Raw genomic sequence first — 26,488 nt, forward strand, 5'->3', positions numbered from 1 at the left:
CCCGCTGGCCGAGAGACTCTGCCCCTCCGGCATCCGAGGCCGTCCTCCCGCGGGACCCGCGGCGCCCCGAGCACTCGCGGCCGGGCCGGGCTCCGTGTGGCCGCGGGCGGGCGCCATGGAGGCCTTCACCCGCTTCACCAACCAGACCCAGGGCCGCGACCGGCTCTTCAGGTGAGGCAGGTGCCGGCCGCCTCCGCCCCCTCCGCCGACCCGCACCCCGGGAAGGAGGGCGGGCTGCCGGCTCCGGGGGCGCTGGGGTCTAGCCTGTCATCCCGAACTCGGCGGGGCGGGGCCGGGAGCCGCGCCCCCTTCTCCCAGCCCCGGGACACGGTTCTCCGCCCCGCGCCGCGAGCATTGATTTTTAAAGAAACTTGGGGGTGACTGTTGTGGTCAGAGAGCCGAGCCCTTGGTGTGGCTTCACGCCGCGCACGGAGGCCTGTGGAGAGACGGGAACTTGGGGCGCCTTCTCCGCCTTCCGTGTCATCCTGGGAACCGGGAACCGAACGCGGCGCCGGAGCCTCGAAGGGACCCGGCCCCTCGGAGGCGCCCGCGGTGCTGCCGGAAGCATTCCAATGAGTTGCTGATGTTTTTATTTTATTTACTTATTTATTTTAATTGATTTCAGAGAGGAAGGGAAAGAGAGAGAAACATCCATGATGAGAGAGAATCGTGGATCGGCTGCCTTCTGCACGCACCCCACTGACGGGGATTGAACCTTGACCTCCAGGGTCATAGGTCGGGCTCAAACCACAGTGCCACACGGTCGGGCAGCTCCTGGTGTACTTTTAGGAATTCTTTTGATTCTTCTACATTTATTTTAAAAGAAGAAAAAAAAACCTAGTTACGGTTGCAGTTTGATTGAATAGCCTTTCCTCTCTTCTGGGTGTTAGGTGCTGGCACAAGCAGGCCAGGGAGCGTGGCCCCGGTAACGAGACTTAGGGAAGCCCGCTGTGCCCGGTACTGTCCCCCGATATTGTCCAGAGTGGGTCACAGCTCGTGGACCCCGCCCCCCATCACAGCCCTCGGAGCCGGCTGCGCCAACCACCCCCGTTTCACAGAGGGAGAAACCCACGCAGGTTTCAGCGGCAGAGCGGAGAGATTGAAACTTCCACAGTTGACGCCAGTACCCACCTCTCTACCGACCAGGCCAAACCCCCCTTTCTCATTAACTGGGGAGATTTAGAGAATAGATGCATCACGTCTAAGCTTCGTGCAGATAGAAGCCTGCAGTCAGCGGACGGAGACTGTACCGCCCCCCACTCCCCCCAAGGTCATCAATGAGGCTGGCTAATGAAATAATTACTCAGCACGGTCTGAAATCCCTCATATTCATTTCCCAATCCTCTTGGTCAACTACAGCTTCTAAGAACAATCTGGCATTCATAAAAGAATGCCTTGTTTTTGGACACATTCCTGTTACTTGACCAAATCTGAGAATGTGACCAGCTTGAGCCCTCTAGCCAGGAAGCGAACTTTAAGGGGCGTGTAGTGTGTGTGTGTGTGTGTGTGTGTGTGTGTGAGAGATTATTTTATACTTCATCACTTTGGAAAACGTGCTACATTTTATTTTTATTTTTTAAATATATTTGTATTGATTCCAGAGAGGAAAGGAGAGGGAGAGAGATAGAAACATCTATGATGAGAGAGAATCATTGATCGGCTGCCTCCTGCACGCCCCCTACTGGGGATCGAGCCAGGTGCCCTGACCAGTATCAAATCTGGGACCCTTCAGTCCACAGGCTGACACTATCCACTGAGCCAAACTGGCTAGAGCAACGTGTTACATTTTAATTGAGAGTATAGGAGATCAGAACGAGTCACCCCAAGATGTCCTCTGTGATATGTGGATTATTTTGAGCTAAAGGCAACCGAGACCCCCTCAGGCTCAAGAAAAATTTCTGCCCCACCTCCCTTAACTACCTAGAAGAATTTAAATTAGGGGCCTTGCCCATAATAAGAGTTGTCACCAGAAATAACTTTTTATCACCTAGCTGTAGGGCAGAGCAAACTTCTAATTATTGAACATCTGTGCATCTTATTGTCCTTCAAATGACCTTCCTTCCCTCAAGCCCTAAGGCGCCTTACCTCATCCTTAGCTCAGAATGTCAGATGCCTCAGTTTCCCTTTCTGTGTCTGAACCCTTCCTGTACATGGGGTTCCCATGGGAACATATGCAATTAAATTTGATTATTGTCTCTGGTTAATTTGTCTCATATAGGTTTAATTGTTAGACCAGAGGTAGAGTAATCTTTATAGCACAAAGGGATTCAAATACAGTTACAGAACAGCGGGAAATGGTACCTACTTTATAAATAGAGTGCCAAGGGCATTTAGATGTTCACTTATGGGGTATAAAATTGCTCATTTGCTTTATTTCTGTTAGTAAGGCATTGTTATTTGTAGGCGTGACAATAATCACTTTATTAAACATTTAGTACTCTTAAACAGGCATCTGTACTTTATATAAAATAATTAGTTTGGGAAGACATATCTAAACTTAGTTATGTATGAGTGTGTATTTGCTCGTCATAAAAAAAAAAAATCAAACACTATTCACACTGTGGACTTCTCATTGGCTTCTAGTTTGAGCCACTCCTGTCACATAAGTGCTTGGTTAACTCCTCGGCAAAAAGTTCACTTTAGAAATCTGCAGAATCATTCTGCACTTGATAAAATACAGACTCTGGGTCTTTGCAGACTTGGCATGAGGGAGGTTTCTGTGCAGTTTGCCACGGTGCCAGCCAAAGGCCCTCAGAGCGGCTGTTCCCTGTGTCATCGCGAGATCTCCTGCATCACCTTTGAGTTGCATTTCCATCATGCGTCCTACCCTTTGGCCCCGTGCAGTGCCTGTTGCAGAATCCTGCTCCTGGGAGAGCTGCTTGCATGAGAAATTGTCTGGGAAGCCTCGCCTCCAGCGAGACCTGCTCCTCCTTCCCTTACTTCATGAATCCGGTTTTATTTGGTTTGTCAATCACCCTCCTCATTTTCATTTTTATTTTTATTTTTCCGTTTCAGAGCCACTCAGTACACATGCATGTTGCTTAGGTATTTGTTAGAGCCTAAACCTGACAAAGAGAAGGTGGTACTGAAGCTCAAGAAACTGGAGTCTAGTGTGAGCACTGGCCGCAAATGTAAGTACCCTGTTTCTCCAGGGCCAGTGGGCCCTGGCTTGGATCCTCGGGCTCTGTAATTCACAAAACACTTTCTAGAACATTCCTTTCTAGTCAGGTTTGCCGATGAAGCCAGCCAGTCAGTCTGCCCTCATGGAATGACAGGCCCCACACGGTGACTGTTTTGCTGCTGCGGACCATTCACAAACACCTGCAGCGCTCCCCGTCGGCGCTGCTGCACATCTTTGTGGTTAATCACAACCCTTGGGACACACACTGTGTTAGCTCACCTTTATTTACTTATTTTTTAAATATATTTTTATTGATTTCAGAGAGGAAAGGAGAGGGAGATAGAAACATCCATAGTGAGAGAGAACCTGCCTCCTGCACACCCCCTACTGGGGAGGGGGATCGAGCCCACAACCCGGGCATGTGCTCTTGACTGGAATCGAACCCAGAACCCGTCAGTCTGCAGGCCAACGCTCTATCCACTGAGCCAAACCAGCCAGGGCTGGTTCACCTTTAGTTCTTAGAATCCCCATGTTTGGGCAGTCCCCGACATGAGCTCCTGCCTCCGGGAGCCCCTATATTCTGTGGAAGAACAGAATAGCTGTAACCTGGACCCCCTGCCTCTCCCCTTCTTCTCTTGAGGAATTGCTAGGGGAAATGGACGGAGTCGTTCTTTTTCTTTTTATATATATGTATATATGTATATATATATATGTTTTTTTTATTGATTTCAGAGAGGGAGAGATTGATAGAAACATCAATAATGAGAGAGAATCATTGATTGGCTGCCTCCTTCCCACCTCCTACTGAGAGGATCAAGCCCACAACCTGGGCATGTGCCCTTGAATCGAACTTGTGACCCTCCAGTCCACAGACCGACGCTCTGTCCACTGAGCCAAACCAGCCAGGGGCAGATACATTTTCTTAGACCAGTTGTGGCGTGGTTTCACATTAAAGGCAAAAAGTGAGGTCAGGTGTTTTATACTCACTTAGTTCACTTGACCAGTAAGGCTTAGTGGGAAACCTGTCCTTCCGGTAGCAGTGGTGTGCCCGACTCCGAGTTGTCGGAGGAGAGCCAGAAGTTGCTGCAGCAGGTGGGCAGGGACTAGAGGAAATGTAGAAATCAGATGTTGCGCAATTACTTGTGAGCGCCGACTTCATGGAGGCATCGTCCCGAGCTTTGTGGGAGATCTGAGAGCACATGGTGTGACAGTGCGATTAGATTTAGTGCCAGATATGTTGGTGGAGGACAAGGAAGGCTTCTGAGGAGGTGGGCTGGGGGCGTGGCTAGCAAGAGGAGGAGGGAGAGCATCTTGGGGGTGGTTTCCTTCAGTGACAGCTCAGACTTTTCAGAGCAAACAGTTGTGTTGGAGGATCAGTGAGGAAACTGGTTTGACTAGAAAAGACTTAACTTTGTCAAGCAGGAGGGGAAGGGCAGGGTGAGCTGTCTGGACGGCTTTGAAGAGCAAGAATAGACGTGCTCAGATTCTCTACAGTGTTGGCGCTCAGAGGCCCTTTGCAGTCACCGTCTCCGAAGTCCAGAAAGGACGTGCCCAAGGTCACTCAGTCATTAGTGCAAGAGGCGAACGGAACCCAGGATTATCCCTTGCGTTCTATGTTCTGCGTTACCTTTGATAAGATGATACCAGACATTCTTCTGAGATTATTAAGTTTCCTCAGGGAAGATACTTCCGAGCATTTGCTGAGTCTAAGATACAGTTCTTGAAGGAAAGCACTTCTTTTGTACCCTCCATAGTGTTCAGGACGGTAATGCATACTGAGTATTTGACTGATGCATAAATATTTGATTGATAGCTCCCTGATTAATGGAATTACAGCCTCAGATAAAGGCATGTCTTGCAGTGATTGATTTAATTCACTAGGAGTCATATATGACGACATTACTCATTGTCCTATCCACTAAATCCTACCATCTTCACTTCTTTTAAATTCTTTTTTAAAAATACAGGTTTTTATTAATTTCAGAGAGGAACAGAGAAGGAGAGATAGAAACATCAATGATGAAAGAGAATCATTGATCAGCTGCCTCCCGCACACCCCCTACTGGGGATGGAGACAGCAGCTCGGGCCTGTGCCCTGAACTGTGACCTCCTGGTTCATAGGTCAACGTTCAACCACTGAGCCAGTTATTTACTTTGTCTTGACAGTAGGAGCCAAAGGGGGTTGGGCCAGAGAAATGGCAGATTGATAATGGTGTTGTTTTCAAAGCAACCTTTTGCGTGGGAAGTAAATAAAATGTAGGGCCTCAGACTCTCCAGAAGGATGCTGCATCTGGAGTTCTTGTTGCCATAGAGCCTTCCTGGTAAAGAAGTGTAAGCTGGTCATGGGCAGATGGACGCTGGTTCCTGACCTCAAGTCCCGGTGTTATAAGGCGGTGGTGAGCATTCAGTGCAGTGGAGGCAGGGAAATCAAAGAGCCACCGTCTGTCTCTTCCGGTGTCGTTTTGTTTATTTACTTGTTTGTTTGTTTGTTTATTTTTGTTAATCCTCATCCGAGGATATATTTCCGTTGATTTTTAGGGAGAGTAGAAGAGAGAGGGAAAGACAGAGAGAAACATCGATGTGAGAGGAACACATTGATTGGTTGCCTCCTGCACGAGCCCCGACCAGGGCCTGGGCCAGAGAGGAGCCTACACCCGAGGTACGTGCCCTTGACCGGAATCGAACCTGGGCCTTTTGGTCCGCAGGCTGACGCTCTATCCACTGAGCCCAACCGGCCAGGGCTGGGATCGCGTTAGGTGTCTGAGGCCTACTGTGAAGTGTAGTCTTTCTCCTTTCCTGATCACGGACAGAGCCTCAGTGACAGTGTGGTGTCAAGGACCAGGGCCCTGCCTTCCTGCCGCACACAGTTCAATAACCGTTTGCTGCCGTGGGTTCTTGCAGGGTTCAGGCTGGGCAACGTGGTACACGCTGTGCAGGCCACTCAGCAGAGCATTCACGCCACGGACCTGGTGCCCCGCTTCTGCCTGACACTCGCCAACCTGAACCGTGTGGTTTACTTCATCTGTGACACCGTCCTCTGGGTGAGGAGCGTCGGGCTCACCTCCGGCATTAACAAAGAGAAATGGCGACTGTGGGCCGCACGCCACTACTACTATTCCCTCCTGCTGAGCCTGGTCAGGGATCTGTACGAAATCGCCCTGCAGATGGAACAGGCCGCGCAGGACAAGGCAAAGAGGGACAGGTCGCTCTCCCAGAATCCTCTGGGGTACAGCGTGGCCGATGAGGAGACGGAATGGCTCCAGTCCTTTCTCCTGCTCTTGTTCCGATCGCTGCGCAAGCACCCTCCCCTGCTCCTGGACACAGTGAAGAACCTCTGTGACCTCCTGAATCCTCTGGACCAGTTGGGGATCTATAAGTCCAACCCTGGCATCATTGGACTCGGGGGGCTCGTGTCCTCGGTCGCCGGCATCATCACGGTGGCCTGGCCTCACCTGAAGCTGAAGATCCACTGAGGCTGCTCCAGGCTGAAGACTCACACCTCTTGGGGGACGGACATTAGCATTGGGCAGAGTCCATGCTTGGGTCAGTCTGTCCTTAACGACTCATTCGCATGAGCATTCAGTGACCTGGTGGGTGAGCGGAGGTCGGGCCAAGGATGGAGGAGGGAAAGCATGAAGATGGACATGTTTTGTGGAGTGCTGCGATCACTTCCGAATTTCTGAGTATTTTCCCTTCGTCTAACATTCATTGAGCCTCTCTTCTGCACATAGTAGGAGCTTCGTGTTTGCTGAATGAATAAACATTGAAAGAAAACAAGTTTTTAAAGGTCCAAACCAATAAGTGAACGCTAATACACAGTCATTAGGGGGCTGTGCCGCCTCACTGCTTTTTTTTTTTTTAAATATATATTTTACTGATTTTTTACAGAGAGAAAGGGGGAGGGATAGAGAGTTAGAAACATCGACGAGGGTGAAACATCGACCAGCTGCCTCCTGTACACCCCCCACTGGAGATGTGCCCGCAACCTAGGTACATGCCCTTGACCGGAATTGAACCTGGGACCCTTGAGTCCGCAGGCCGATGCTCCATCCACTGAGCCAAACCGGTTAGGGCCGCCTCACTGCTTCTGCACACCGACAGCAGCTCTGATTCACAGCCCTCAGAGCCAGCAGAGGCCCCTTCCGCCCTAGAGCCCATGCGGGATGGGGGGAGCTGGGCTTCCGGCCTCGGGAATCGATCGCCCTGACATCACTGCTCCCCTGTCCCCCTGCCCGGAAGTGGAATCAGAAATGCATCAGGCACCTCCAAGGTACCAGTTGTGTCTGAGGTAGTGCAGTGACCAAGCAAAAAGGCAGAAGCACTTAGAAAGAACTTGAGGCAAAAAGAACATGGAAGATCTCCACGGGGTGGCCTGGGACAGATGGGGAAACGGGGTTGAAAGAAAGCCGAGGCCACACCTCATTCCTCTGCCGGCCAGTCCAAGGTCCCTCAGTCATGAGTGCAGGAGCCAAATTGGGGCCCAGGATCAGTCGCTGCATCACCTCCGTGATAGCTCACTGCCAGCGGGTGGAGGGAGTGGGAGGCTCCGAATCTGGTGCAAGCACCCTTTCTGAGACTCTGTGTTGGTCAATGGTTTCTATTTTGTACAAAAATTAAAACTAGGGTTGTCCCCCCCCCCAAAAAAAAATGTATACACACACTTTGAATAATTACAAAGGCAGTGTTTATTAAAATCCATCTTATTTTCAAAATTGAGCTGTTAGCGTGTATATACATTTTGGGGGGGACACCCTGTATATTTAGACTTGTCAGCAAGATTGTTTTATTTAAAACCACAGGACAGTTTGGGCATTTCCACATAAATTTATGCAGTGAAGTTTCACAAATAGTCTGAATGTCGGAGGGTTGCAGTTTTCTATGATCAATCCCGCTCCGTGTGTGTGTGTGTGTGTGTGTGTGTGTGTGTGTGTGTAGCGGGTGGGGGCGGTGGACGGGGCCGTAGGCATCAGTGAAGGAGATGTTTCAGTGTTGAGCAGAGACCACTTACTCGTGTTCCTGCTTCCCATCTTGGGTGTCGGGTTCTTTTTTTTTTTTTTTTTAAATATATTTTATTGATTTTTTACAGAGAGGAAGGGAGAGAGATAGAGAGTTAGAAACATCGATGAGAGAGAAACATCGACCAGCTGCCTCCTGCACACCTCCTACTGGGGATGTGCCCGCAACCCAGGTACATGCCCTTGACCGGAATCGAACCTGGGACCTTTCAGTCCTCAGGCCGACGCTCTATCCACTGAGCCAAACCGGTTTCGGCGGGTGTCGGGTTCTTTTGTGATCACAGATCTAAGCTTCCCGTACAAGTGATTGAGCTTCTTAGAAAGTAGGCTCAGGTTCTTGGCTCTTAATTTTTAAAGCGATCAAGATTCAGGATTTGAGAAGAAACCTTTAGGGAATTTTAAGAGACATGAAAGCTAGATCAGGGCACATAAAACGTTTTAACAACTCTTGATACTTTGTCCAGATCCTTTACTGTAATAGATTTAATTAAACATGTCTCATTAAGTCTCTAGACAAAATTGATTCTGTATCTGAGTGTGCTGTGGGCATGGAGAAGCCTTCAAAGGAAGGCGGTCCCGAGACGACCTTCAGCAGAGTCTGCACAGGGCGGCGTGAGCTCAGGCCTGGAACCCCCGCTGAGGAGGAGGACGAAGAGGGATTTAGGCTAGAACACCTGGGTCGCTAGAGGCTGCTACCCAGGCGAAGTCCTCTGTCAGCCACGAAGCTGGGGTTTTGCTTCTCCTGGAGGCATGTTACAGTGGTATCCTGGTGGTACTATTTTTTTTTCCTTTTTCAAATATTTTATTTTATTTTAGAGAGGAAGTGAGGGAGAGGGAGAGAGAGAGATAGAAACATCAATGATGACAGAGAATCATTGATCAGCTGCCTCCTGCACGCCCCACACTGGGGATCAAGCCCCCAACCCAGGCATGTGCCCTGACTGGGAATCGAACCGTGATCTCCTAGTTCAGTGGTCTGCAAACTGCGGCCCCTTGAGTGTGGCTCTTCCACAAAACACCGCCTGCGGGCGCGCACGAACAGTGCGATTGAAACTTCGTGGCCCACTCAAGGAGCCAAAGAGCTGCATGTGGCTCGTGAGCCGCAGTTTGCCAACCACTGTCCTAGTTCATAGGTCAACACTCAACCACTGAGCCACACCAGCTAGGCTCATGGTGGTACTTTTGTCCTCTCCAAGTTAGAGTGGTCAGTGATGGTGAACCTATGACACGCGTGTCAGAGGTGACACGTGGGCTCATTTTTGTGGTTGATTTTTCTTTGTTAAATGGCATTTAAACATATAAAATAAATATCAAAAATAGAAGTCTTTGTTTTACTATGGTTGCAAAGATCAAAAAATTTCTATATGTGACACGGCACCAGAGTTAAGTTAGGGTTTTTCAAAATGCTGACACGCCGAGCTCAAAAGGTTCGCCATCACTGGAGTAGGTGGTGGGGAGTCTGGGGAAGGCTCCTCTTCTAGAATTTGTGAAGAGCTAGAATGTGTGTGCCCTGGTACCTCCCTCCCTGTGCACCTTTTTAAGTAACACCCCCACCTCCGCGCCTCCACATTCATGAGTGATTCAAAAAGCAAGACCCTCCTAATAAAGTACAAGCCAGCACCTCACAGCTGAACCCGGTGCCCGAGAAATGCATTCAGGGGTGAGCGTCTGAGTGCCTTGCCTAGTTCTGGGACCCACTGTGCACAGATGGCAAGGTCCCTGTGTGTGTGGTGGGCGTTGGGGGCGGGGCGGGGGGGCGGGCAGACAGAGATGGGGGAGGAAGGTAACCCTGTCCTTGAAGCTGCTGGTGGAAAGCGGACCCTTCCCAAGGGACTCCCCTGGCCCTTTCACCTCGCTCACCTCTCACCCGCACACTGGCTTCCCGGCAGCTCGGCCAGAGGACCAGTGATGTCAGCAGCGCTCTGGGCCCAGCGCCCTCTCCTCCCTCTGGCCCACAGCCACTTCTCCAAGGGCTGGAGCTGCCCTTTGGCCGGCTTGCTCTCCAGACACGGCCCGAGGGCAGAGGCCATGCCTTAGACACTCCCCCCACCCCCCTCCCATTACCACCTTTCCTTCTTGAAGTCTGGGTCGGACCCATAAGTAGTGAACGTTTCAGATACAACTCCCCACTGGACTCTCCCTTTCCTCACCTCCCAGTTCCTGCTTTATTGTCTCACAGATACCGACTGGACTATGAGGACCTATCAGAGAGCTCAGTTTTCCCCCACCCTCAGCCCCTCTTTTTTTAAAAAATATTTTTATTGATTTCAGAGAGGAAGAGAGAGGGGGAGAGAGATAGAAACATCAATGATGAGAGAGAATCATCGATCGGCTGCCTCCTGCGCGCCCCTCACTGGGGATGGAGCCCGCAACCCGGGCATGTGCCCTGACAGGGAAACAAACCTGTGACCTCCTGGTTCATAGGTTGATGCTCACTGAGCCACACCGGCCGAGCCCCACCCTCTGCCTCCTTCTCCACTCCCCACAGCACACAACCTAGACCAGTGGTTCTCAACCTTCCTAATGCCGCGACCCTTTAATACAGTTCCCCATGCTGTGGTGACCCCTAATTTCCTTGTTACAAATTGAACATAATTAAAGCATAGTGATGAATCACAAAAACAGTATGTAATGATATATGTGTTTTCCGATGGTCTTAGGCGACCCCTGTGAAAGGGTCATTCGACCCCCAAAGGGGTCGCGACCCAAAGGTTGAGAACCGCTGACCTAGAGAGTCAACAATAGATACAGTTCCACCAACAGCCAGGGAAGTCAGCGTTGTTTTGCTCCTGTCCGTTGTCATTAAGAGGCCTTCCTCAGTGTGAACACCGTGGCTCACACCATAGCCCTCCATCCTTTGCAGCCAGGAACCGGGCCTCTGGCTCAGCCTGACCGGTGGCCAAGGCAGGGGTGCGAGGCCACAGTTCTTGGTTACTGATCAGTGACAGATTCTTGGGCGAATCCAGGTGGCTCTCCAGCGGCATGTTCTGGTGGCATCTTAGAGCAGGTGGAGTTTAAGAAACTTCCTTGAAATGTAGGAATGGACAGAGGTTGAAGCTGCTCCCTTAAAGGCTGGACTGTCAGGGAGTCCACCCCAGCTGGGGTTCCCTTCCTCACTGAGAACCCTAGCCGGTGTGGCTCAGTGGATAGACCATCGGGCTTCGGACTGAAGGGTCCCAGGTTCGATTCCAGTCAAGGGCACATGCCCGGGTTGTGGGTTCGATCTCCAGAAGGGGGATGTACAGGGGGCAGCCCATCAATGATTCTCATTATTGATGTTTCTATCTCTCTCACTCTCTCCCTTCCGCTCTGAAATCAATACAAATTTTTAAAGAAATTCCCTCCGATAGTGATAATAAGGGGTGGGAAATGGGTTGAAAACAGTCCCGCAGGACCCTCCGTGGAAGAGGAGCGAAAGGTTATAGCATCCACGTTTAATGACACATATCCCCACACTTTCCTTATGGAAAACAGGATTTTGAGAACGGGCGGGGGGGGGGGGGGGGGCAGAAACCTGCTACAGAACTGATGGAAAGCTCTGGAATAATGACTGCTGTGAGCCCGGATCCCCGTCAGCTCCGCCATCTACCTCCCTCCTAGTTGGCTAAATCTTACAGAAGTTAGGGTATGCCCGGGGGACCCTGGGCCAAGTAACCATGGCAACGGGCTGACTAAGCTTTCTCGTCTCTGCCCTCCTCTAGCTGGGAGGTGTCAGTGCCATTGCCCAAGACTCCTCGGAGCGACCGGGATTGTTTCTGTCGGAGGAGACACTGCAGCCCAGGCTCTGGGACTGAGGAGGCGTCAGCCGGAGTGAGTGTGGGGGTCCCAGGACGCCTGCCTTACCTGCCTTACCTGGTTGGTCTCTGAGAGTCAAAGGGAAGAAGAGGAGGGTCGGGCAGGGAGAGGTCTCCTGGGAATTTGCCGGGTGAATGACCAAGAGTGTAGATTCGATAGTCTGGGGCCGCTAGCTTTTCTAGAATGCAGTCGAAAATAGCCAGTAACTACTTTCTCGCCTGGTTGAGTATAGAGGGGGAGGACTGGCAGGTATGCCTTCTTAAAAAGTGTTAATGCAAAGCTTGTTCTTTGTTAAGGAATATGTTTTTATTCCTCAACCTGGGCATGTGCCCTGACCAGGAATCGAACCAGCAACCTTTGGATGTATGGGATGATGCCCAACCTACCGAGTCACTCGGCCGGGGCAGAACTCTTAACTCTTTTTTTTAAAATTTTTTAAAATATATTTTTATTGATTTCAGAGAGGAAGGGAGAGGGAGAGGGATAGAGAAACATCAATGATGACAGAGAATCATGGATCGGCTGCCTCCTGCATGACCCCTACTGGGGATCAAGCCCGCAACCTGGGCATGTGCCCTTGACGGGAATCGAACCCAGGACGCTTCAGTCCGCAGGCTGACACTCTATCCACTGAGCCAAACCAGCTAGGGCAGAACCTTTTAACTGTTAAAGTGACCTTCATTTTTTTACTTCTTACCCTGCATCCTTGTAAGAAACACCAAACTTTTTCTTTTTTTAAAATATATTTTTATTGATTTCAGAGAGGAAGGGAGAGAGAAAGAGAGAGATAGAAACATCAATAATGAAAGAGACTCATGGATTGGCTGCCTCCTGCAAGCCCCCTCCTGGGGATCAAGCCGGCAATCCGGGCATGTGCCTGACTGGGAATCGAACCCGGGACCTCTTGGTCCATGGGACGACACTGAGCCACCACAGCCGGGCAGAAACACCAGTCTTGACAAGCAGGCTGTGGGCACCTCATCCCAGTGGGACCCCCAGGAGTGGCTGCTTGTCTGTGCCATCCGCCCTCCAGGCTAGTGCCTCCTGTTCAGGGCACCCCAGCTCCCAGGCAGCCTGGGCCCAGCTGGAGGCCCGAGAGGGAGGGACTGGCCCTGCGCGTCTGCAGCTGAGGGTTTGCTGATGCACCGGGGCCTTCTGCTTTGCAGCGTGAAGAGCTACGATGGCCGTGAACAAGAGCCCCACCCTGATGGACGGAGACTGCCCCGTAAGTAACCTGGGCGCATGCGGTGGGGTGGACCCCGAGCCGAGGAAGGAGCCGCGAGGGGAGGCTCGGGAGACGTGGAGCAAGATGCGTGGAGAGCAGCAGTCACCAACCAGTGGTCCGCGGACGTTGGCGTTCATTGACCGTTAGGTCTTAGTTATTCTTGCTCTCACTTCATTCTGCAGAGGACTGTTAGAGGATCGGGGGGCAGGGGGGCAAGGAAGATGCCATTCAAAACAAAGGACGTTGGAGAAAAAAGGACAGAAATGCCAGCTGGGAGGGAGAGGAGAAGGGACCTGCTGTATTCTTCCTTTTTTAAAAAAAATATTTTTATTGATTTGGGAGAGGGAGAGAGAGACAGAAACATCAGTGATGAGAGAGAATCATAGAGCGGCTGCCTCCTGCACACCCCCGCACTGGGGATGGAGCCCACAACCAGGCATGTGCCCTTGACTGGGAATCGAACCGTGACCTCCTGGTTCATAGGTTGATGCTAAACCACTGAGCCACACCGGCCAGACAGAACTACTGTATTTTAAACCCCGGCGTGGAGGCCCACGCTCTGCCCGCCCAGGCGGAGGTCCCTGCAGTAGGAGCCGCTGCGCGCTGTAACCAGGCGTTGTTCCTGCCGTGGTCTGTGGCCATGGCGCCTCGCAGTCACACAGGGCACAGCCTGCACTGCTGCAGGTGGGACAGGGGAGGGGCGTGTGTCCAGGGCTGTGTCCAGCTGGCTCCCACGTGATATGGGATGGTTTGACATGTTTGGGTGTACCTGCTCACCTCCTGGCCAAGCCTCTCTGATTTAGACACAGTTCAAATAGTGAAACTGCCCAGCCGGCGTAGCTCAGCGATTGAGCCCCGACCTATGAGCCTGGGGGGTGGAGTGGGTTACGGATTGATTCCCGGTCAGGGCACATGCCCGGGTTGCGGGCTCCATCCCCAGTGTGGGGCGTGCAGGAGGCAGCCAGTCAATGATGGATGGTTCTCATCATTGATGTTTTTCTCTCTCCCTCTCCCTTCCTCTCTGAAATCAATAAAAATATATTTTTAAAAATTTTGAAATGAAAAAATGATGAAGCCACACCATACTCACCTTGCCCCAAGTTACCCTTTACTTACCCTTTGCCCTGGGACTCGTCGTGTTAAGTTTTGTGTTGATCGTGGAGCACACGGAGGCTCAAGCTGACGAGGCACACAGTGGAGCCATCCTAATGGGGGGGGGGGGGGGGCGCAGTATTTTCTTCCCAGGACCCCTTTCTTCCTTGGCTTTGCCTAAAAGAACCCCTGAGGACTCTGTCCAAAACATGAAAGAAAAGGTTCGCTGTTATCAGTCATAATATTTTTTTGGCTCAGATTCAAACTCACCTGCAGGACAGGAAGCTCAGAGACTGTAGCCTGGGCCTAGTGGACGCTCACACCTCCCGGGTGGGTCTCTAGCTCAGCCTCCCACCCGCGGACACGGCTGGGAGCTCGCCTCCCCAGCAGAACCATGTACCAGTGGCAAATTCAAAGCGAGTCAGAGCTGGGGACCTTTCTTCTTTTCCTTTTTTAAAAAAATATATTTGGCCTAACTGGTTTGGCTCAGCAGATAGAGCATCGGCCTGCGGACTGAAGGGTCCCAGGTTCGATTCCGGTCAAGGGCATGTACCTTGGTTGCGGGCACATCCCCAGTGGGGGGTGTGCAGGAGGCAACTGATCGATGTTTCTCTCTCATCGATATTTCTAACTCTCTATTCCTCTCCCTTCCTCTCTGTAAAAAATCAATAAAAATATATTTTAAAATTATATATATATTTTTTATTGATTTCAGAGAGGAAGGGAGAGAGAGAAAGAGATAGAAACATCAATGATAAGAGAGAATCATGGATCGGCTGCCTCCTGCACGCCCCGTACTGGGGATCGAGCGTGCAATCCGGGCATGTGCCCTTGACCAGGAATTGAACCCAGGACCCTTCAGTCTGCTCTATCCACTGAGCCAAACCAGCTATATAATAAACGGTAAGATGCAAACTGACCAAACGGGAGAATGACCAGTTGCTATGACGCACACCAGAGGGCAGATGCACAACACAGGAGCGGCCCCCGGTGAGCACGGCTCAGCCAGAAGCCCTGAGCTGGGCTCATGGCCGGCGAGCGCAGCGGCAGTGGCAGGAGCCTCTCCCCGCCTCCACGGCAGCGCTAAGGCTATCCGACTGCCCCCAAGGGCTCCTGCACTGCGAGAGGGCGCAGGCCAGGCTGAAGGACCCCCACACGGTGCACAGATTTCATGCACCAGGCCTCTAGTGTTTAGATAAAACCCCCAAACCAACATGGACAGAAGCTTTGCGCCCAACGGTGTCAGTGGGTGGGCTGGAGCCTGGGGGGAGTGCCGTGCCCTGGGAGCCCTGCAGAGCTGGGCTGTGGCCCGTTTCCCTGTCGGGGGAGCAGAGACCACTGAGACCTGGCTTCCTGCTAGGTCACTGGACCCAGGCTGGCCTCGCCAGTGGGCTCTGTGGCTGCCTTAGGGGAGTGCGTGGTGGGAGAGGGAGGTGCGACCACTCGCACGCCTTTGCCTGTCTTCCTCCCACGCCAGGAGCAGGAGAACGTGCTGCAGCGCGTCCTGCAGCTGCCGGTGGTGAGCGGCACCTGCGAGTGCGTCCAGAAGACCTACACCAGCACCAAGGAGGCCCACCCGCTGGTGGCCTCCGTGTGCAACGCCTACGAGAAGGGCGTGCAGGGCGCCAGCAGCCTGGCCGCCTGGAGCATGGAGCCCGTGGTCCGCAGGCTGTCCACCCAATGTGAGTCCTCGTGGCACGTGGGCCGCCCGCCTCCTCACGCATGCTCCCTGCCTGCCTGCCAGTCTGTATGTCCACCGTCAGTCTGTCTGGTCACGTCACAGCTTGCTGTGCTGTCTGCTTATACGTGTGTCTGACTCATTGCATAGCCTTCTCATCTATAGATATGGATCATAGAGCTATGGAGATGCAGAGATGGCTATAGCTATAGCTCTTCTTGTCGATAGATGCCCAGCTGGCATTTTCCTAGGATAACAGTGATGGGCCAAGGAATTGGCAGGAGGCGTGGGCAGAGCTGTGGGCGGTGGTGGGAGTGGGCCCCGTGGCAGGGCAGACACCCACTTCAGCTCCAGATGCAGCTGCAGGAACTAGCAGAGCCCGGCACAGAGGCCGGGGCAGCGGGCACCAGGCTGGCCTGCAGGCTGTGGAGAGCGGAGGCCAGGGAAGCCCTCGGGGCTCAGCCGCTGGTGGTACCAGCTCGTGACACATGGGGGCAGCAGAGAGCTGCCAGCCAGGGCCCTAGAGGGGCAGGGCACCCTTCCCTGCGCCTTCCCAGGCCTGCCCCTGATCAGTGTCCTGCCCCCATGTAAACCTGCCTCCCAGGCCCAGCCCTGGGTGGGGGGGTGGAGATGGGGGGTGAGGGAAACCCCAACAACACCAGGAAGCCTAGAAGTTTCCACCATCCTGATTAGAGAATCACAGGGTCTGAGGTGTCCATACAGCAAGCAGGAGAGCACAGGGGTGAGGAGGACCCAGGCCCCGGCCCCTTCCCCCCCTACATGCTCCTCAGATAATCCCTTGGTCTCCTTTTGCCCAGTCAGAAGGCAGTCAGGTCATCTGGCCCTCTGCTAAAAACTTTGTAAAGAGAAATAAGATACCTGGCGGAAGAGCATATGAAAGGGTACATATAAAACCCATCTCCAGCCCTGGCCAGTGTGGCTCAGTGGATAGAGCATCAGCCTGTGGACTGAAGGGTCCCGGGTTCGATTCCGGTCAAGGGCATGGACCTCGGTTGCAGGCCACTCCACCGCCCGGGCCCTGGTCCGGGCATGTGCAGGAGGCAACCAATCGATGTGTTTCTCTCACATCGATGTTTCTCTCTGTCTCTCCCTCTCTCTTCCACTCTCTCTAAAAGATCAATGGGAAAAGTGTCCTTGGGTGAGGCTTAACAAAACAAAACAACAACAACAACAAACCATCTCCATGGCCAGTGGCAGAGCTGGTCCCCGCTGTCCCTGGGCAGGGTCTCCCGGAAGCCTGTGCCTCCTCGGGCGCTTGTCCCGCCCAGGGCGCCACTCCTTTCTCTGCCCTGCGCACTGTTGACCGTCTCACCCCTAGAGGCTCAAAGGAAGGGCTGGGGACAGAATGGGGCCTGGACAGGCTGTGACTGGGAGTCTGGCCCCACCAAGGCCCCCAGGCCCTGCTGCCCCCTCTCCCACCTCTGCTCCCGCCGGTCTTAGCCGCTGATTCACCCAGTTTCCCTCCCTTTCTCCCCACCACCCCGCCAGGCAGGCACCGTTAATCCTCACTGACAGTGAGGGACCTGGGGCCAGGCAGGCTGTGACTTGCCCGGAGCCACTCACTGCAGACTCGAGTGCAGATCTGCCTGGCTCCAGTGCCCACATGGAGGGCAGGAGCCGACCAGTCTCCAGGGGTCACGGCAGACGGGGGCTGGAGGGAGCAGATGCCCTCAGGCTCCGTGATGCTCTGGAGGGAGCAGGGCTGGGGGGTCTGAGGGGTCTGAGGGCTCCCGGCGCCTTGCTTGGCACAGAGGCCACCGCAAGGTTGTCACTCGGCCCTTTGCTTCCAGTCACAGCTGCTAATGAGCTGGCCTGCCGAGGCCTGGACCACCTGGAGGAGAAGATCCCGGCCCTCCAGTACCCCCCTGAGAAGGTGAGCCCCTCTCTCATCTCTCAGGGCAGGGGGGTGCAGACCCTGGATGCCCTGACCGGAAATCGTTCATTTCTGTGTTGAGCGCTTTCCCAGGCTGGGGGCAGCTGCCTGTCCCTCGGGCCATGCACTGCGCTCCTTCCTGGCCCCGTGGAGCCATAGGAAGGCAGGCTTTCTGGCACCAGCAGGTACAGGGTGGGTCTCCTAATCCAAACACCCCCCTCACATCCCCCCCCACCCCCCTGAGATCCCCCGGGGGCCTGCATTGGACCCGGTGGTGTCCGCAGCCACCTAAGATCCTGGTCACACCCATAGATCCCAGGATTGCAGGCCCATGTCCTCCAGATCAGCCCGGTATGGGCCTGAGGCTGAGGAGGCACCGCCCCTGGATACATAGTTGCTGGGTATTTGTTATGGTAACGCCCCTGTCAGGTGCTTTGGGGCAGTAAGTCTCTGACCTCAACCATCTCACTGACCAACCATTTATCCACCCCACAGGCAGTTACTGATTTCCCCCCCACCCCCGCGCCAGGGCCGCAGTGCGTGATTTCTAGAGCTGTCTCATGTCACCCTCCTGTCAGTCCTGGGGATGGGTGGTTGTCCCCATTTTACAGATGGAAAAACTGGTGACTTCCCCGCTGGTCACAGCCTCAGGGGAGGCCCTGAGAGCGGGTCTGTTTGGCTCCCAGGCCTGTGCTCTGCTGTGTTCTTTTTTCCAGATGAAGGGCATCATCTTTGTCACAAAGGAGGTCCCAGGCTAATGGGAGAGACTCTTTTTTTTTTTTTTTTTTAATCCTCATCTGATGATACTTTCCCATTGATTTTTAGGGAGAGCGGAAGAGAGAGGGAAAGACAGAGAGAAACATGGATGTGAGAGAAACACATCGATGGGTTGCCTCCTGCATGAACCCTGACCAGGGCCCAGGCCGGGGAGGAGCCTACAACCGAGGTCTGTGCCCTTGACCGGAATCATACCCGGGACCCTTTGGTCTGCAGGCCGACGCTCTATCCGCTGAGCCAAACCGGCCAGGGCGAGACACGTTCTTTCATTGCAGAACGTGCAGGAAGCTCAGCCACGTCCATAAATCCCTGTAGATGCAGCCGGGCTGTGAGCAGTGCTCTGAAGTGAGGTCAGAGCAGACAGAGGAGTTTTTTTTATTTTATTTTATTTTTTTTATTTTTATTTTTTTATTTTTTTAAAATATATTTTATTGATTTTTTACAGAGAGGAAGGGAGAGAGATAGAGAGTTAGAAACATCGATGAGAGAGAAACATCGATCAGCTGCCTCCTGCACATCTCCTACTGGGGATGTGCCCGCAACCCAGGTACATGCCCTTGACCGGAATCGAACCTGGGACCTTTCAGTCCGCAGGCCGACGCGCTATCCACTGAGCCAAACCGGTTTCGGCAGTTTTTTTTATTTTTATTTTTAATATATTTTATTGATTTTTTACAGAGAGGAAGGGAGAGAAATAGAGAGTTAGAAGCATCAATGAGAGAGAAACATCGATCAGCTGCCTCTTGCACACCCCCCACTGGGGATGTGCCTGCAACCAAGGTACATGCCCTTGACCAGAATCGAACCTGGGACCCTTGAGTCCGCAGGCCGACGCTCTATCCACTGAGCCAAGCCGGCCAGGGCAGACAGAGGAGTTTTGAAGAACAGACGTCTGTGTGCACAGGGCATCAGGGCGGCCCTGGGGCACACCCAGAGAGGTTAGGTCAGGGGTGGGCAATCTTTTTGACTCGAGGGCCACAATGGGTTCTTAAACTGGACCGGAGGGCCGGAACAAAAGCATGGATGGAGTGTTTGTGTGAACTAATATAAATTCAAAGTAAACATCATTACATAAAAGGGTACGGTCTTTTTTTTTGTTTAGTTTTATTCATTTCAAACGGGCCGGATCCGGCCCGCAGGCCGTAGTTTGCCCACGGCTGGGTTAGGGTCTCAGTAGGCAGTACCGGTGCAAAGAAGCCTGGTGATTAGGTGGTTGGCAGGGGAGGGTTAAAGCCCTTTCCTTCTTAAGCCCTGCTTAATCCAGGGCCCAATTATTGGTGCCAGTACCCTGGGCCTTTATTTTTTTTTTTAATTTTTAAAAAATTTTTTTTATTGATTTCAGAGAGGAAGGGAGAGGGTGAGAGATAGAAACATCAATGATGAGAGAGAATCATGGATCGGCTGCCTCCTGCATGCCCCCTACTGGGGATCAAACCTGCAACCCGGGCATGTGCCCTGACTGGGGGTCGAACCGTGACCTCCAGGTTCATAGGTTGATGCTCAACCACTGAGCCACGCCGGCCGGGCTCCCCTGGGCCTTTCACGTACCTGACCCTCCTCCGCACTCCCCCAGATCGCCTCCGAGCTGAAGGGCACCATCTCCACCCGCCTCCGCAGCGCCCGGAACAGCATCAGCGTGCCCATCACCAGCACGTCGGACAAGGTCCTGGGGGCCGCCCTGACCAGCTGTGAGCTCGCCTTGGGGGTGGCCAAAGACACTGTGGAGTACGCTGCCAAAACCCGAGTCGGCCGGCTGGCCTCCGGGGGCGCCGAGCTGGCCGTGGGCGGTATGGAGAAGGTGGTGGAGTTCCTCATCCCTCCAGCCAAGGACGAGTCAGGTATCTGCCCGCAGGGGCTGCCAGTCCCTCCCTGGGGAGTGAGTTGGCCCGTGGAAATGAGGAAAGTGGGCAAGGGCTCATCCAGCCCCTGCTCCGGAGCAGGGGAGGCCCCGCGGGGTTTCCCATGCACCCATCCTCGCTTAGCCTGTCTCCCATTTGCAAGCAGGGAAAGTGGGTGGTGGCCCAGGTCACCATGAGCCTGTGGAGCTGGGACAGCAGCGGCAGCCCTAACCCAGCTCAGCTTTCCCTGCGCCTCTGATTCACTCTCCCTTCTCTCCCCACAACTCCTCCCCAGCCCCCTCTCCGGGACGCCAGCAGGCCCAGAAGCCTCCCAAGACCAATCGCAGCCTCATGAGCAGGGTGGGGAACCTGGCCAACACCGTCTCTCAACACACCTTCCAGACCACAAAGCAGGTGCTGAAGCAGGGCCACGCCCTGGCCATGTGGATCCCCGGGGTGGCGCCCTTGGTGAGTGTCTGCCCTGAGCTCTGACTGCCCCCCTCCCCCTGCTCCCCACAGGACGCAAGCTGAGGGTGGTGCCTTGCTAGGTGGTCCTGCCCCACCACCCGTTCTCCCACTGGGTCCCATCCCCCTTCATTTCCCTAATTGGGCCTCTCGCTGTGGGCCCTCCCACCTGTGAGGGAGCAGACGCCCCCCCCCCCCCCACACACACAGCTGCTGTCCAGGCACTCACTCGGGCGTGTCACCTGTAAATAAACAAGGCACCATCCATTCTGTTGGGGAAGCTCTAGCTGGGCGGTGTCTGCCGTTCCCAGGTTTCTGATTCCCCTCTGGAGGCTTCTGATTTGTACCCCCTGCACCCGAGGTAGAGCTGCTTTCCTAGGCCCCGGGAGGGGCAGCTTCTCTTCCCCCATCTCTCTGTGTGTTTCAGCAGGGATGGGCTGGACTTTTAAAAAACATATTTGTATTGCTTTCCGAGAGGAAGGGAGAGGAAGAAAGAGAGAAACATCAATGATGAGAGAGAATCATGGATCGCTGCCTCCTGCACTCCCCCTACTGGGCATGTGCCCTGACTGGGAATCAAACCGTGACCTCCTGGTTCCTGGGTCAATGCTCAACCACTGAGCCACACCGGCCGGGCTTGGCTGGGCTGGATTTTTTCGTGGGGAACTTTAGTGAGACACTAAGGCCGAAAAGGAAACGAAGGCAGTATTAAAGCATCAGGTCAGCAAACACATTTCAGCCATCATTCGGGTGATCCTTTTGAAAGCATCGCCAGACCTGGCCCATTCATTCAAGCTGAGAACCTACTGTGCGCTGGGTTCTGCGGCTCCAGTAGGAAGGCACCGTGGGGCCATTTACCACTGGGGCCTGCTGGTCTCCTCCCATGGGACTCTGGCCCACTTGGTTTTGTCACTCTGTAAAGATCTGCAACCACTTACTAAAGTTAAACACACACCTCCCCCGTGACCTGGCAATCCCGCCAGCAGAATGAGAGCCGATATCCCCCAAGCGACAGGTCAGAAATATTCCTCTCAGCTGTACCCTTGGCCGAGAACTTAGACCAACTCAAATAGCCGCCAACAGTGGAATGGGCAAATGTGGTCCATTTCTACAGTGGAATATTACACAGGAGTGAAAAAGGAGGGCCACTTGGGCCTGCAAAGCATGCGTAAACCTCACAACATAGTGTTGAACCAAAGAAGCTCTTCCTGAAAACACTCAGTAGGAGTCCATTTAGGTGACGTTCAGAAATAGGCAGAACCAGTGCCTGGTGAGAGGGCAGAAGGTCACCCTCGGGGTACTGACCGGGTCGGGGTCACGGGAGCGCCCTGGGCTGTCGAGAGTGGTCTCCGTCTTGACCTGCGCTGATCACACAGGCGTGTGCCCTGTGTGTCACTTGCCTCAGTGAGAAGTTCTAAGAACAGTCCCCTGGGGGTAGGCCCTGTGACCTACCCTCCCTGACCCGGGGGAGAGGGGAGGCCCGTTGGCTGCGGGGCTGTGATGCCAGAGGCCCCCCTCCCTCCCCCGCCTTGGCGCCCGCAGAGCAGCCTGGCCCAGTGGGGAGCGTCAGCGGCCTCGCAGGTGGTGATCCGGCGGCCGAGCGAGGTGCGGGTGCCCTGGCTACACAACCTGGCCGCTGCCGCCGCCGCCGCCCGCGAGGCGGACCACGATGACCAGATAGACAGCGAGGGGGACGAGGCCAAGGAGAAGGAGAAGGAGGACTCGGACTCGGAGACCGAGGAGCAGCTTAGCGAGGTGAGAGGGAGCTGAGGGGTGCACAGGCCGGGGGCGTGAGAAGCAGAGGCCCAGCCACCAGGACCTCCATGCCCTGCCCGCAGCATAGTCAGGTTCAGAGAGGGCAAGTGGCCTGCCCGAGGCCACACAGCAGCCGAGCCAGGGGTCCATGTTCTTGCCCCTCTAGGCCTGGGGTGGGGGGAGGGGAAGGGCCAGGGATGCTGCAGGAGGCCCTGACCTTGCTCTGGTCCCCAGGCAGCAGACCTGGCGCGCCCACAGGGCCTCCTGGGCAGCGCGGTGCACACCCTGCAGAAGGCTGTCCAGGGCACCATCTCGGCCATGCTATGGGTGCCCACCACTGTGCTGGGCACGGCAGGGAGGATGCTGCACCTCACGTCGGCCCCCGCTGCCACCTCGACCAAGAGCAGGGCCATGTCGCTGTCAGACGCCCTGAAGGGGGTCACGGACAACGTGGTGGACACGGTGGTGCATTACGTGCCGGTGAGTCACCCCCCCAACCCCCCTCCCCTCAGGGCATGGGCAACGTGCTGACCTCCTGGGGCCCTGACAGGCCCTTCCCAGCCCCAGGAATAGAGAGACCTGGTGCCCTGGCCTGAGACCTTCCCCCACCCCCCTCCTCCCGGTCAGAATGGGGGTCCCTGTGGCCTGGCCCTCACCCCTCAGCTCCCACCTGCAGGACCTGGGGTCACCCGGTCAGTCACTCCCACCACGAGGTGTGGCAGGGCTCTTGGCAGCCAGCGGGCCTCCCTTGGGCCAGATCAGAACCAGGCAGTGTGTGGGCCGTGCCTGGCCTACAATTCAGGCCCCAGGACGGGTCAGGAAAGCCACTGGCCTTCCACTGAGAGGCCCTGGAGGAGGCCCCAGGGGTCTAGAAACTTTAGGAGGGTCTGCCTTGCCTGGGTGCAGCCCACCCCAGCCCCTGCACCTCAGGCCCTGTCCCACCCCCAGCCTGTGCCCTGCTGATGGCTGCTCCCGGGAGGCGGGGCCTCGGGGTGGGTAGGAGGCTCAAGGCGAGACCAAACCGGCCCTGAGGCGGCTGCCTGGTCTCAGCTCCCCAGGTTGTCCCTGATGGAGCCCGAGAGCGAATTCCGGGAAATCGAGGAGTTGAAGCGCAGGGCCTCGGCGGCGCCCACCTGCCCGGAGCCCCCACAGCGCCCGGCGCAGCACCGGGGCAGCCTGCGCAGCGCCCGGGGGCCGGGCCTGGAGGACAGAGGGGACCTGCCCACAGCGCTGAGCAACACGTTCCCGGCCGTGCCCCGCGAGAAGGCGCGCAGGGTCAGCGACAGCTTCTTCCGGCCCAGCCACATGGAGCCCATCCTGGGCCGCGCGCAGTACAACCAGCTGCGCAAGAAGAGCTGAGCGCCCGGCCCGCCGCCGCCGCACCGGGAGCCCGCGTCGCCAGCGAGTAAGAACCTCCGCGCCCGCGAGAGCGTGGACTTCTTCAAAGCAGCCCCTGGCACCGGAGCCCCGCACCCCATCTTTTGAGCATCCTTTTGGGGCTTAGTCTGCAGCCAATTTTTAAGAAAAATCAGAGCAGCAACCTGCTTTGATTCTCTTTTGTTTATTTTGTTATTCCTCACCTGAGGATATTTTTCCACTGATTTTTAGGGAGAGTAGAAGAGAGAGGGAAAGACAGAGAGAAACATCGATGTGAGAGAGACACAGGGGTTGGTTGCCTCCTGCACACGCCCTGATGAGGGCGGGGGCCAGGGAGGAGCCTGCAACCAAAGCACGTGCCCTTGACCGGAATCGAACCTGGGACCCTTTGGTCCGCAGGCCGGCGCTCTATCCACTGAGCCACACCGGCCAGGGCCTGTCTTGTTTTTTTACTTAAAGATGAATTGCTTCACTTGATGTCTCACTCGTTAAGCCAACTTGCAGCCCAAGGACATGAGACTGTTTCTAAGATTTAGGTGCCTCCGTTGGAGACAAATATTTGCCACCAGTGAGTTGCATGCCGCTACCCTGCAGCTCCAACCGGCAGGAGTCCCGGGCACGGTTTTAAGCCCAGAGATTCCTGCCTGTGAGCTTCCCGGGAGGCTGCTGTGCAGGAATGATCAGGTGTGAAAGCTCTCGTGTGTGTATATGAAATATCGGCGTCATTTTGCGCACCTAGCACACCGCGTCTCACAGACCGGGTCCTGGCCGCGCTCGGAGCGCCACCTTCTGGCTCAAAACACACCCCTTTGCAGCCTTCCCGCCTGGCCTGCACATGCGCTTTCACCCAGCCTGCTGGTCCCCTTTGGACTGCTGGCGCCCCATTTGTGGGGACCACAGCGGTGACCCTTCACGTAGAAAGTCTGCACTATTAGAGCGTCCCAAGTTCTGGTTTTGAAAATGTCAATATCTGGTAAATCTAAGAAGTGCGAACATATAATTTAAAATTCAATCAATGCAAGAGGGTGCGTGTCTCCCCAACTTGAGGTCCCGGGTTCCCTCTCACAAAGACAGCCCCGGTGCCAGCCCCCTGTATCCGTCCAGCTGCCGGCTGCGCTAGTGCGGGCGCGTGTGTGCGTACTTCCCACGCTTCCACGGCCTGAGAGGCTGTACTCGCCTCTGCTCACCTCACGGTTCACCTTAGACATCTAAGTCCCCCGGCTCCTTTCAGCGGCCACATAGGAAGTGCCTCCTAACGTCATTGATGTAACTAGTTCCCTGACGAAGGGCTTTGAGGCTGTTGCCATTTTTTTGCTACTGCAGACAGTACCGCAATAAATGTCCTTGTACAGCATGTCTGTGTACACGCGTGGATGTATCTTTAGGGTGAACTTATCACTTGGAACCATGACTTGATGGGCAAAAGGGTATCTATGTTGTTATATATATATTGGGGCCCAGTGCATGAATTCGTGCACCTTGAAAGGAACTGTGGGCCATGAGGCTGCAGTGGGCACAGGGGCGGGTCTCGGCCCATCCTCCGCACCCCCCGCCCAGGCCCTCCCACTGGGCCCGTCTGCCAGCAGCCCCACTCATTCCACCACCACTCCCACGTGCTGATGGTGCCATCCCGCTCGCTCCCCTTGACAGAGTGGAGCGATTGGGGCCGGTGCCAGCAGCTGGTGTGAGTGGGGCTGTCGCCGACAGTGGGTGCAAGCCCTGATTGCCCCTCAGGAACAGGGGGAGGTGGAGAAGACCTCAGGGGTGATTGGGGCCAGCAGCTGCTGCTCACACCCACTGATGGCACCAAGTGATCGGTACCAGCGCTGGGCACCGGCAGTGGGTGCGAGCATCAGGAGGGACCGCAGCGCGCACAGGAGCAAAGAATTTTCAGTAACTACCAGAGGCTTGCCCTGATGATAGTGACTGGCGCCCCGCCCTGGTCTGGTGCCCCCACTCACCTGCTCCACTCTCCCGCCGCAACCAAAGCACCACCATGTTCCGCACATGCCCCCTGGTGGTCAGTGCATGTCATAGAGACTGATTGTTCAGTCTATTTGCATATTAACCTTTTGTTATATAGGATTTTATTGATTTCAGAGAAGGAAATATAAACATCAATAATGAGAGAGAATTATTGATTGGCTGCTTCCTGCACACCCCACACTGGGAACCAAGTCCACGACCCAGGCATGTGCCCTGACTGGGAATCAAACCGTGACCTCCTGGTTCATAGGTTGACGCTCAATCACTGAGCCACACCGGCTGAGCGAAAGGGTATCTATGTTTTAAAATGGTTAGATACTGCTAAGTAGGCTTCCAAACCAGACTCTGTTCTTATTATTTCCATCTGCAGCTGCACAGATAATTAAGTGCTCGCTCCCTTCCTTCCCGGGTGTTTTCTGTCTGAAGGTGATGGCGGAGGAGACATGGAAAGGCCAGGTGCTCTGTCACAT

General features: G+C 54.6%; 2 protein-coding genes across 5 annotated transcripts; both read left to right on the plus strand.

The window, feature by feature from the left end:
- PEX11A (peroxisomal biogenesis factor 11 alpha) lies at positions 1–6,594 on the plus strand. 2 transcript variants are annotated; one of them, XM_070400572.1, is made up of 3 exons: positions 34–171; positions 3,016–3,131; positions 6,023–6,594. In XM_070400572.1, the coding sequence occupies exons 1-3, from the start codon at positions 116–118 to the stop codon at positions 6,592–6,594; spliced, it is 744 nt and encodes a 247-aa protein (XP_070256673.1). In that variant the 5' UTR covers positions 34–115. The 2 variants fall into 2 exon arrangements, with proteins under 2 accessions (XP_070256674.1, XP_070256673.1); XM_070400573.1 differs by lacking the exon at positions 3,016–3,131 and having other exon boundaries at positions 1–171.
- A 734-nt stretch (positions 6,595–7,328) lies between these two features.
- Positions 7,329–25,386, plus strand: PLIN1 (perilipin 1). Of its 3 annotated transcripts, XM_070400568.1 has the most exons (10): positions 7,329–7,391; positions 11,838–11,991; positions 13,098–13,156; positions 15,726–15,930; positions 17,738–17,820; positions 20,171–20,435; positions 20,731–20,903; positions 22,443–22,655; positions 22,890–23,135; positions 23,706–25,386. In XM_070400568.1, the coding sequence occupies exons 3-10, from the start codon at positions 13,112–13,114 to the stop codon at positions 24,012–24,014; spliced, it is 1,539 nt and encodes a 512-aa protein (XP_070256669.1). In that variant the 5' UTR covers positions 7,329–7,391; positions 11,838–11,991; positions 13,098–13,111; the 3' UTR covers positions 24,015–25,386. The 3 variants fall into 3 exon arrangements, with proteins under 3 accessions (XP_070256669.1, XP_070256668.1, XP_070256670.1); XM_070400567.1 differs by lacking the exon at positions 7,329–7,391 and having other exon boundaries at positions 11,840–11,946; XM_070400569.1 differs by lacking the exons at positions 7,329–7,391; positions 11,838–11,991 and adding an exon at positions 12,013–12,180.
- Positions 25,387–26,488: the final 1,102 nt, after the last annotated feature.

The sequence above is a fragment of the Myotis yumanensis genome, unplaced genomic scaffold (genome assembly GCF_028538775.1).
Source record: "Myotis yumanensis isolate MYYU_CA2020_CCGP unplaced genomic scaffold, mMyoYum1.0.hap1 SCAF_20, whole genome shotgun sequence".
Lineage (NCBI taxonomy): Eukaryota > Metazoa > Chordata > Mammalia > Chiroptera > Vespertilionidae > Myotis > Myotis yumanensis.